Source organism: Haliotis cracherodii, unplaced genomic scaffold, assembly GCF_022045235.1.
Source record: "Haliotis cracherodii isolate W230 unplaced genomic scaffold, xgHalCrac1.p SCAF_6, whole genome shotgun sequence".
Classification (NCBI taxonomy): domain Eukaryota; kingdom Metazoa; phylum Mollusca; class Gastropoda; order Lepetellida; family Haliotidae; genus Haliotis; species Haliotis cracherodii.
In genome coordinates this window covers 41,561,793-41,574,758 of record NW_027266319.1, presented here as the reverse complement: position 1 = coordinate 41,574,758, position 12,966 = coordinate 41,561,793, and the positions used below count along the sequence as shown (strand labels likewise).

At 40.9% G+C, this 12,966-nt stretch overlaps 1 protein-coding gene across 1 annotated transcript; it reads left to right on the top strand.

Annotated features, from left to right (window-relative positions):
* The first annotated feature begins 667 nt into the window (after positions 1-667).
* On the top strand, positions 668-9,021 carry LOC139445712 (uncharacterized). Its single transcript, XM_071226914.1, has 5 exons — positions 668-762; positions 1,744-1,830; positions 4,355-4,466; positions 5,151-5,251; positions 7,343-9,021. Exons 1-4 carry the CDS (start codon positions 717-719, stop codon positions 5,212-5,214), a joined length of 309 nt encoding a protein of 102 aa, XP_071083015.1. The 5' UTR covers positions 668-716; the 3' UTR covers positions 5,215-5,251; positions 7,343-9,021.
* The last annotated feature ends 3,945 nt before the right edge of the window (positions 9,022-12,966 follow it).

Below are 12,966 nucleotides of genomic sequence, written 5' to 3'. Positions count from 1 at the left end.
AGTACCCTTATTAATACGACTACCTTTTCTTTTCATAACATTTTGGAACGGAGACTCGTTTAATCTTGTATATATGACACTTGTTTTATTGATAACTTCTCTCATTCTTCGTCACGACGATTCAGAGCTACGTCTTGCTCCTCCGGCAGCGAATTCCTGTGAAGTGTATGACATGCAGTTCTTCCATCAGGATAAACAGCGTCTGACATCCCTGGCTCTCTCATTGTAACATTTCTGTAGCTGCGATTATCTTCAATATGATGAGACAAGCACCGCGCCTACTTCCTATGAAACTGGTAGAGACATGTCTTCATTACTAGCAATAAATATTTCAAACAACAACATGCCAAAAACTTACATATGTTGATGTTGATGTTGAGATATAAAATATATATTTGAGGGCGGATTCCATTACATTTCAAATAGATATTTTGAAACCGTACTTGTTTCAGTGAGATAAGCTATTTATTCGTGAAACATATCAAACATAAAAGCCTTTTGCGATAACGATTATCACAGTTTGTGTGTGAGATGAAAGTTTTACTCTATTATGAAAAAACCCCGCTCACTTGCCCTTCATATGCGTCCTCAATGACGCGATTGTGTTACACTTCCGGGTGCGAGATAACAAAAGCCATAGATGGTGTATTTCCGGTGTAAGATTTCACGTGTCTGCTTGTACTGATGCTGTCATATCTGGTCCTGGTATTCACACAATGAAGTGGTCCCATATCGTTCTCATCCTCACAGTCTTGGTCGTGGGTAAGTTAATACAGTATGTTCAGATAGACGGACACTTACAAACAGTTACAATGCTCATCAGTTGCGCGTCGACTTGGTTTCATGATTAGTGTCGGTTTAAGACATATCTCCTTGACATACAGTTCCGCGTTGCTTATTGCTCATATTGTTTCAGTTTTAATGAACAGCGTACTCACTCACTGGCATACTGGGACAGGTGGTTTAGCCGAGTGGTTACATCGCCCGTTCGTCACATCAAAGGCTTGGGTTTCATTCTCATATTGGTATAACGCGTGAAGCCCATTTTATGTGTTCTCCGGTCTTGACATTATTTTTTCATGATTCCAGCTTTTTTTTATTATTCAAGCTATATTGTAGGTGGAATAATAAAAAAGAGCGTTAAACCATACACATTGACTCACTGACTGACTCACGAACTCACCAAGCACCAGCTGTGTATTTCTACTCAGTGTATGAACTCGTCTCGTATGTTGTTTATAATAATGTTGTAGTTACTTATCACGAGTAGGGGCACGCCGCAATTCGATATGCAGAGTTGCATCCCTTGGGCACGCCGAAAACCTATGATTGTGAGTTTGAATCCCGCTCCGCCCCTATTATGTTTCTAGCTTTGTCAGCATCATGTCCGTGCTCGTGGGTTTCACCGAAGTGGTAAACGTCTGAGACCTGCATCGCTTCGGGCTTTCCTCCCAGACCAAGCTGAAACGCTGTGGTATAACTGGAATACTGACAAAGCTTCGGGTGAATAAAGGGACACGAAGCATCCCCAAAACGTGGTTACAAACAGTAAAGATGATGCTACCCAAGTACACCATGTCTTCATTAACCATTGAATTATGTTCAGATTTTTTATTTCGTTCGCAAATGTAACGTATGCAGTTTGTTCGGAACCAATCTTGCATCAAACATTTGTGTTTCAATGCAGAGACATATTGTCATGGATAAGGCAAGTGTGCATTCACCAGATGGGTGTTGTTGTAGGGCTGAGGAGCAGTTCTCTGCCAGCAGACGATGAGGATAGCCCGGATGACCTTCAGGGTTCCGGATCAGGAGAAAGTGAAACTCCAGGTAATACAGGAATTAAAACGCCAAAGCCTTAAGAATATTACTATTTGTATCTCTGTCAAAATAATCGTACTTAAACTCCAGGTACCAGTTTTCCTTGGTGACGATCACTTCGTGCACCTGGGCCAGGTTATACCAAACACGTTATATGGATACAGGGCTCGGACAGTCCAGGCAAAGCTGATTCAAGTTGATCAAAACCCCTGGCTATATCTTAATTGCTGACGTACATCTGGTTTTTGACCTATCTAACCTCCTTATACACAGTCTCAAGGTCACGTATGACAATAATTGCGCCTTCTTGATTTCGAGAGGATCCAGGCCGTGGACATTACCCCGTATCAAAGCCTAGTAGTAAATCCCGATATATCTAAGATGAGAAGGAGAAGGAGTTCAAGTGAATCCAACAAGTCTCACCACGGTCATGTTTAGGTACAGATACTCGGCATCTCTACATATACCATCTTCCCTAGGCCAGGGTGTCCAGTAGCCTATACCAAAGCCTAGTTTTCAAGCTTTGGTATAGGCTTGGAGACATTCTTGCCTCGGGAGGATGACATTAAACTATCGTCGTTGATTCCTACCCTGACATAGTTAGTTATACCAGTGGGACTGCTGTACGTGCTGCTTTACCGAAGACGAATACCATTTCTTATTTTCTAAGCGACAGATACAACAATAACTATTACCAGACCATGCTCTACCTTTGTCTTAGGGGGTGGGGTGGGGTAGGGTAGGGATATACCCATGCCAGTCTTTTACAATCGTATCTGATATTGGAAATCCCGTATTACTTACAAATTACGCTGCAAACTAACCACGCTCTGGTATCAAGGCGACACCACTTACTCTCAGACTACGTCACTCTGTACTATGACCCTCAGGCCTCTCAGAGCACAAACTGACGAATTCGTTTGTTCCTCCGCAAATAACTTTCTACTGTAAGGGTTGCGCAACAATTAACGCGTAATTAACGTAAATGCACCAAGTTACCCCAGGAGTAATTATGTACACCATGAGAAATTAGTTATGTATACCGTGAGGAGTTCCTTATGTACACCATGAGGAGTTCCTTGTGTACACTATGAGGAGCTCCTTATGCACACCATGAGGAGTTCCTTATGTACACAATGAGGAGTTCCTTATTTACCCCATGAGGAGTTCCTTATGTACACCAAGAGGAGTTGTTTATGTACACTATGAGGAGTTAGTTATGTACACCATGAGAGGCTCGTTATGTACACCATGAGGAGTTCCTAATGTACACTATTAGGAGTTAGTTATGTACGCTATGAGGAGTTAGTTATGCACACTATGAGGAGTTAGTTATGTACACCATGAGAGGCTCGTTATGTACACCATGAGGAGTTCCTAATGTACACTATTAGGAGTTAGTTATGTACGCTATGAGGAGTTAGTTATGTACACTATGAACAGTTAGTTATGTACACTATGAGGAGTTACTTATGTACACTATGAGGAGTTAGTTATGTACACTATGAGGAGTTACTTATGTATACTATGAGGAGTTAGTTATGTATACTATGAGGAGTTAATTATGTATACCATGAGGAGTTGTTGGTACCCAGATAAGCCCTGTTTCTAGGTTTGTCAGCACCATATCCTCGCACGTGGGTTTCACCTAAGTGGTAAACGGCTGAGGCCTGCATCACTTCCGACTTTTCTCCCACATCAATCTGACACCCTGTCATGCAAATGGAATACTGTTTAAAGCGACGTTAAACCATACTCACTCACTGTTTAATTTTAGTGACATGCATCATTTCCAGTATCCTGCTGTTCATTGGGCTGTGAGTTTAAACATTCCTCAATTAAACAATCACAACTCGCCTTGATAACCGAGTTTTGCAACATTCAAATATGAAGTATCCCAGAGTACTTAGCCTGGCCCAGATGCAAGGCGGGCATGAGAGTTAGGTTTCCGGAGAAACTTGCCCAGACAAGCGGGGCTTTTCAGTTGAATAAGAGGTATGGGAACTGTCACCAGTCACCACACTCACTCAATCCACATAACAAAGTGCTCACAAGTGGCCGGCGCTGTCTTGTTCAGATCTCTCTCTCCAATTTACATCAGTACACATCTTCAACTAGAGTAATACTAGTATTTAGTCCCAGAAATAAAGTTGTCTCATCTAAATATATATATTCACAAGATACAAAATATATGTAATTCAAATGGTGCCCACTACAATGCCTGGAGCCGAGGCAATCTAGACTTGCCAAATCAAACTTAACTTCAAGTTGCATATATACTGTTGTGTCGAGGAGTCTTATCGTTGTCATAGGGGTTGTGCTAATTATCTTAATTTAGAAAGTGCTGTTAGATTATATATGCTGTTATATATCAATGATTATCAGATTTATCCCTGCTAAGTTTGTTTATAAGAACAATTATACATTCACAAGTTTAATACGTACAGGGTTACAGATCTGTAAATGTTTTTGTTTGGGGAAAACCAATTTAATTTGATGACCCTATATATTTGTTTCAACGTTGTTCACGTAGGTGAAAGTGAAGGTGTTGGTTGGCTGTTCTACTTAATGATAGGCTCTGGGAGTGCAGCCGGTTTCATCATTGTGGTTGCTATTGTTGTCTTCATCCACAGATTAAGAAAACCGTGAGTCTCATTATTTTTTATGTGTCTTTATCATCTAAATAACATACAATCACAGACATAATGTCGCAAAAACAATTTCTTCAAAATTTCAACAAAGTGTAGCGTGAATCAAGTATTCACGACGGTAGAAGATGATATTAAAGTGGGGAGTTATAATTTTGTTATCGGCTAAACAAGTTACAGTTTACATGTAACGTTTAATTTCAATATACCCTATCCATGTTCAAGTTGCAGTGTAACCTTAATTTTACTCCAGACTTTGCTACTTTCTAGAATGGCGTTCAGAGTTTAGTCAAGTGTGGCGCTATGGTTGTATATCGCGGATACAAGTTTAGTCAAGTGTGGCGCTATGGTTATATATCGTGGATACAAGTTTAGTCGAGTGTGGCGCTATGGTTATATATCGCGGATACAAGTTTAGTCAAGTGTGGCGCTATGGTTATATATCGTGGATACAAGTTTAGTCGAGTGTGGCGCTATGGTTATATAAAGGTGGATACAAGTTTAGTCAAGTGTTGCGCCATGGTTATATATCGAGGATACAAGTTTAGTCGAGTCTGGCGCTATGGTTATATATCGCGGATACAAGTTTAGTAAAGTATGGCGTACTGATAATATATATAATCAAGTTAAATCACGGGAGGTGAACTGATTATATATCGTGGATTTGTTTTCGCTTTTCAGACAGGAAGCACCCCCAGAGAAACCTCTGGTTAAAAGTCCAAAGAGTAACAAGGTGCACGTGTAATTACAAACGGCCAGATTTCATGGGACATGCATCGACGGTACGTGAGTTTCAGTCGACTTCATCTTTCATTAAATCACATCACATATACGGACACATTATGTATTCTATTGCGCAGTAACTGGGATTATCTATTGAACATGGTAAGTGTTTAGATGAATGGTTATTAACACTTTTCTAAATTGTCCAATATACCCAAAACGAGCGAGGGCTTTGTTGCTATAATGTCTCCACGTGTGATGACATGTGTTTGAACACTTTCTGTATTTACAATGAAGCAGGACTAACTAATAATAGTTTTGACATTGATTGCTAAGTATATCCGTTAATCCTTCTTGTTAACTGTGTATCAATCTTTGAGATAATAGTGTATGTATGTATATGTGTTCGTTGTCAACATCTGTGATAACCCAGAAGTACCCCGAATGCAAACATTTTCCATATCTACAAACGGGACATATGAGTGTGAGGGCTGCCTGTCGTCTACCACATACATACCATTAAGCACCTCTTCATCTGTGGGTGAGTGAGTTCTGGGTTAACTCAGATTTGAACAGTATTTCAGTTATATCAATGCACAATGTGATTATATATACAGATATAGATTATTATGTAACAGGATAATATGGCAGTTCCATACGCGTGTATTAATGTCATGTCGTGACGCTGTGATGCTGCGACACCCGTATCATTAGCATAGGTTTTGGAGGTTTCTCCAATGCATCCCCAACAAACAGTGTTTTCGTGTTTGGAGGGCTGGTCACGACTTGCAAAGGCAAGCTCCGATGTTCATACAGTTTGGCCCTGACTCTATAACGGTTCATACTCCAATGAACTCCAATTCTTAAATCGTGGTCGATTCATACCAGCTAATTGCACTTTTTCCGTGTCACATTTAGGTTTTGGTACATACCTAATATCCCTGCTACTGTAATGATGATGCAAACCCTTGGTTTGTCAACAATATACACGCTCTCGCCGGTTTCACCAATGTCATAACTGCTCACGAATGAGTCACAGTTTTTCTCTCACACTGAAAACATTTTAAAACACTGTTGAAAGTGACGTTAAACTAAAATCAAATCATAAATATGGCTACTCGTTTGTTTAAATTTTTTTAAAACAATCATAGGTGCGCCATTCTTTACTGCAGAGAACAACCCTGTCTACATATATTATTACACAAATCGATTGATCAGTAACAAGGGAACAAAGAAAACTAAATCACTACGCTGATCATATCTTGAAATATATTACTCAGAACACATCTGATGAGATGGTAATGTGGCTGTTGAGCTTCTAGCGCCTCACTTACTTACTTACTTACTTAAGTTGGAGATTTTACGTGCGCTTTCCGACTGATGCGCATTTCGCACACGGTGCGCCTCACAGGCAGCTTGGGTTTTTATACTCCCCGGGGAGCTGAAAAAATTGTTAAGTGTACACTGATCCATTGACCGGGGGTAATAATGCGCTTTGAGCATGATTTTGAGCAGGGAGAAACGCCATATAAATTGACTACTGTTACTATTACTATAAATACAAAATGTGAACATAAGCGCATCATCAGGAATTCAGAGTTCTTTCCTTTCAATCACACAACTAAGGCTGATCTCTCGGACTGATCTACATTAGACTTTAAGTCGATATTAGACGGACAGAGTTACAATGATGTTACCGGGGCGACGGGGTTCTGTCATTCAACATTCAACATTCAACGCTATTAAATAAACTTTCTTTCTCTTCTGGTTATGAACTAAAAGAACGTGTAAAGGCTCATTTTTCAGACACAATACAATAAAAAAACACAACCATGTACCTGTAGACATGTCGGGGTGAATGGGTGGTGGTGGTGCATGGGCAATGTGGACATTTTTCGGTCGATAGAGACTTGTTTGGTGATGGAGTAGAATGTGATAGGGTTGAATGGTATGGGTGCCACGTCAGAGTGAAGAGAACAGTGGCATAGCGGAGGGGGTGCCAGGAGCAGTGAGGGTAGAGATGAGTTGCTGGGAGCAGAGCACTACGGATGGGGTGCTTTCGCATAAATTTAGTGGTGTGGTTTAATTATACGTTTTATACGCTTTACCTTAGTCCGAAATTGGCAGTTTTGTCGTTTTGTTTGTTTCAGATCGTAATCATGAATTCGACCCAAGGAATATTCCATAATTGTTTACCAGACACAGAATGAAGACATTGTTCAGAAATTAACACTTGGTTACATAAAAGAAAGAACACTCTTTGAATTTTATGCAAAAACTAGTCTTGTGATGCAACACAACTCTTACGTCAAATAGTGTTCTTTGGGTGCAACACCGTGACAGGACGACGGGTACAGTGTTTCTAAGGAACATCATAGACCTTAGTATTGTTCTTTAGGCACATCGCTGCCCCTGTTTTAAATAGTGAGTAAGTTGGGTTTAACGCCGCTTTGAACAGTGTTCCAGTTATATCGCGGCGTGTCAGCTTCATGTGGCAAGGAAAGCCCGAAGTGATGCAGGTCTCAGACGTTTACCACTTCGGTGAAACCCACGAGCACGGGTATGGTGCTGACAAAGCTAGAAACATAGTCGTGGCGAACCGGAATTCGAACCCACAAAAAAATAATATTCTTGACATCCACTCTTCTCGAAGTACAAATCTCTTCTTAAGGTCCAACAATGCATTGGTATTGGCGGACACCACTTCCCTTGAAGTACAACACTCTTACGGAGCCACAACAATGGTATTGGCGGACATCACTTCCCTTGAAGTACAACACTCTAACGGAGCCACAACAATGGTATTGGCGGACATCACTTCCCTTGAAGTACAACACTCTTACTGAGCCACAACAATGGTATTGGCGGACATCACTTCCCTTGAAGTACAACACTCTTACTGAGCCACAACAATGGTATTGGCGGACACCACTTCCCTTGAAGTACAACACTCTTACGGAGCCACAACAATGGTATTGGCGGACATCACTTCCCTTGAAGTACAACACTCTAACGGAGCCACAACAATGGTATTGGCGGACATCACTTCCCTTGAAGTACAACACTCTTACTGAGCCACAACAATGGTATTGGCGGACATCACTTCCCTTGAAGTACAACACTCTTACTGAGCCACAACAATGGTATTGGCGGACACCACTTCCCTTGAAGTACAACACTCTTACGGAGCCACAACAATGGTATTGGCGGACATCACTTCCCTTGAAGTACAACACTCTAACGGAGCCACAACAATGGTATTGGCGGACATCACTTCCCTTGAAGTACAACACTCTTACTGAGCCACAACAATGGTATTGGCGGACATCACTTCCCTTGAAGTACAACACTCTTACTGAGCCACAACAATGGTATTGGCGGACATCACTTCCCTTGAAGTACAACACTCTTACTGAGCCACAACAATGGTATTGGCGGACATCACTTCCCTTGAAGTACAACACTCTTACTGAGCAACAACAATGGTATTGGCGGACATCACTTCCCTTGAAGTACATGGCCATTCTTGGTTTACCCGTGTTCTTGAGATATAACCCAGATAAGAGTTAAACGCTTTCAGCAAGGCTCAATACTATGTCATAGACACAGGGGTACATCTCTATTCTTGAAAAAAACCCAATACAGTCTTTAGTGTACACTACTGTCGTTGATCATGATGAAGTACGAAATCGTTATATAAGTACATGCATAATACTGTCCTTAACGTACACAGCTTTCAGGGGTAAGTGAGGCACACTTGTTCATAAAAGAATACAAATATTGCTCTCACTTTCATGTGAATCTCTGCCAATAAACAAAATAAGAGAACCCTATGTTGTTGCTTATTTAAAGGAATAATATAAATATTTGTTATATAAAATGCAACTGGTGAGTATCAAGTTTACTATCTGTTAATTGTATCAAAAGGATATAGAGTTGTGGTATTCCGCCCGAAAGGCAATGCCACTGTAGCTGAAAAACACCCCATCATTCCTCGACGCTGCTGGATTCCAAACGTCAGAATATCTGCCTCAATAAATTCCAAAGGACGTAAAAGGCAGAATGATGAAAATGTTATGAATGGTTCACTGAAAATGTGTGTGTGCCAATTAGTCCCTGAAAAGGTCATATAATGGGGTAGAAGCATGCTTCATGTTGACAAGTGACGTGTCATAATTAGGGAATTCCCATGAAGTGAAGCAGGAAGACCAGCAACTCATGTGTTGGGGTATCTGCATATTTCAGAGAAAATCTATTTTCATCACATCCATCAAATGTTATAGCATTATATTTCTTAAACCCTTTCTTGGAAGCAAAGAACCTTATTGATTAGAGAGTGTCATGAGGTAGAGTTGTACAAAGGGTGGAAAAATCAAAATGGTAAAATTCAAAATGTTTTTCCTTGTCTGATATTGTGTGAGTTCAAGTAAATCTTATTCAGTTTTCCAGATCCACATGTCGTTAACTCCACTTGTCTCATATATTCTCTAACACTATTTAATAAAGCTTTCCTTGGTTGCCTTCAGAATTATTATAGAAGATTGACAGTTTGATTATAACTTTTGGTCCCGACCATTTGATGTGTATCATATAAAATTGATGGATATAACGAACACGCTTGTAACGAAATTATGGCTATAGAGAACTCCCTTTGTGGTCCCGTTCGTTCTCATGGTTCACCCAAAAATTTCTACAATCTGCCTCACAGTTCACCATCATAACCACCAACCTGTCTCACGGTTCACCATCATAACCTACAACTTGTCTCACAATTCAACATCATAACGTACAACCTGTCTCACAGTTCCATCATAACCTACAACCTGTCTCACAATTCACAATTATAACCTACAACCTGTCTCACAGTTCACCATCATAACCTACAACCTGTCTCAAAGTTCACTATCATAACCTACAGCCTGTCTCACGGTTCACCATCATAACCTACAACCTGTCTCCCAGTTCACCATCATAACCTACAACCTGTCTCACAGTTCACCATCATAACCTACAGCCTGTCTCACAGTTCACTATCATAAACTTCAACCTGTCTCACACATCACCATCATAACCTACAGCCTGTCTCACAGTTCACTATCATAAACTACAACCTGTCTCACACATCACCATCATAACCTACAACCTGTCGCACACATCACCATCATAACCTACAACCTGTCTCACAGTTCACTATCATAACCTACAACCTGTCTCAAAGTTCACCATCATAACCTACAACCTGTCTCACAGTTCAACATCATAACCTCCAACCTGTCTCACAGTTCACCATCATAACCTACAACCTGTCTCACGGTTCACCATCATAACCTACAACCTGTCTCACAGTTCAACATCATAACCTACAACCTGTCTCACAGTTCACCATCATAACCTACAACCTGTCTCACAGTTCACCATCATAACCTACAACCTGTCTCACAGTTCACCATCATAAGTTACAGCCTGTCTCACAGTTCACCATCATAACCTACAACCTGTCTCACAGTTCATCATCATAACCTACAACCTATCTCACAGTTCACCATCATAACCTACAACCTGTCTCACAGTTCACCATCATAACGTACAGCCTGTCTCACGGTTCACTATCATAACCTACAACCTGTCTCCCAGTTCACCATCATAACGTACAACCTGTCTCACAGTTCACCATCATAACCTACAACCTGTCTCACAGTTCACCGTCATAACGTACAACCTGTCTCACGGTTCCATCATAACCTACAACCTGTCTCAAAGTTCACCATCATAAGTTACAGCCTGTCTCACAGTTCACTATCATAACCTACAACCTGTCTCACAGTTCACCATCATAACCTACAACCTGTCTTACTGTTCACTATCATAACCTCCAACCTGTCTCACAGTTCACCATCATGACCTACAACCTGTCTCACGGTTCACCATCATAACTTACAACCTGTCTCACAGTTCACCATCATAACCTACAACCTGTCTCACAGTTCACCTTCATCAACTACAACCTGTCTCACGGTTCACCACCATAACCTCCAACCTGTCTCACAGTTCACGATCATAACCTACAACCTGTCTCACAGTTCACCATCCTAACCTACAACCTGTCTCACAGTTCACTATCAAAACCTACAACCTGTCTCACAGTTCCATCATAACCTACAACCTGTCTCACTGTTCACCATCCTAACCTACAACCTGTCTCACAGTTCACGATCATAACCTACAACCTGTCTCACAGTTCCATCATAACCTACAACCTGTCTCACAGTTCACCATCATAACCTACATCCTGTCTCAAAGTTCACCATCATAACCTACAACCTGTCTCACAGTTCACCATCATAACCTACAATCTGTCTCACAGTTCACCATCATAACCTACAACCTGTCTCACAGTTCACCATCATAACCTACAACCTGTCTCACAGTTCACCATCATAACGTACAACCTGTCTCACAGTTCCATCATAACCTACAATCTGTCTCACAGTTCACCATCATAACCTACAACCTGTCTCACAGTTCACCATCATAACCTACAACCTGTCTCACAGTTCACCATCATAACCTACAATCTGTCTCACAGTTCACCATCATAACCTACAACCTGTCTCACAGTTCACCATCATAACCTACAACCTGTCTCACAGTTCAACATCATAACCTACAACCTGTCTCACGGTTCCATCATAACCTACAACCTGTCTCAAAGTTCACCATCATAACCTACAACTTGTCTTACAGTGCACCATCAAAACCTACAACCTGTCTCACGGTTCAACATCATAACCACCAACCTGTCTCACGGTTCCATCATAACCTACAACCTGTCTCACAGTTCACCATCATAACCTTCAATCTGTCTCACAGTTCACCATCATAACCTACAACCTGTCTCACAGTTCACCATCATAACCTACAATCTGTCTCACAGTTCACCATCATAACCTACAACCTGTCTCCCAGTTCACCATCATAACCTACAATCTGTCTCACAGTTCACCATCATAACCTACAACTTGTCTTACAGTTCACTATCATAACCTACAACTTGTCTTACAGTTCACTATCATAACCTACAACCTGTCTCACAGTTCAACATCATAACCTACAACCTGTCTCACGGTTCCATCATAACCTACAACCTGTCTCAAAGTTCACCATCATAACCTACAACTTGTCTTACAGTGCACCATCATAACCTACAACCTGTCTCAAGGTTCAACATCATAACCACCAACCTGTCTCACGGTTCCATCCTAACCTACAACCTGTCTCAAAGTTCACCATCATAACCTACAACTTGTCTTACAGTGCACCATCATAACCTACAATCTGTCTCATGGTTCACGAACGTAATCTTCACATTTGTCTGACGGTTCTACATCATAACCTACAATCGGTCTAACGGTTCACCATCATAACCTACAATCTGGCGGATAGTTCACCATCATAAACAACAATGTCTAACGGTTCACTAACATTATTTACAATTTGTCTCCCATTTTACCATAATAAATTACAATCTGTCTTACAGATCCATAATCTAAATTTTCTCACGGTTCATCATCTACATTTTATCACATAAATCTACAAGTATGTGCTGGCAAGGAAATGAGCAAACACTTTCATGACAATCAACAGGATAGTGGTTTCGTCATAAGTGGTAATCCGTGCATCTGGTGAAATGTATCGACCCACATCCGCATAATGAGAGCAGCGAGCTGCACATACCACTAACAACTCATGCTAACAAGTGGAACTGGTAAAAACT

What these genes read in the sequence shown, in the direction of transcription:
- LOC139445712 (XM_071226914.1), top strand. Translation starts at nt 717, where the DNA reads ATGAAGTGGTCCCATATCGTTCTCATCCTCACAGTCTTGGTCGTGG. An exon ending in CCTCACAGTCTTGGTCGTGG is followed by an intron (nt 763 to 1,743) that starts GTAAGTTAATAC and finishes GTGTTGTTGTAG; the next exon opens with GGCTGAGGAGCAGTTCTCTG. An exon ending in AGGAGAAAGTGAAACTCCAG is followed by an intron (nt 1,831 to 4,354) that starts GTAATACAGGAA and finishes TTGTTCACGTAG; the next exon opens with GTGAAAGTGAAGGTGTTGGT.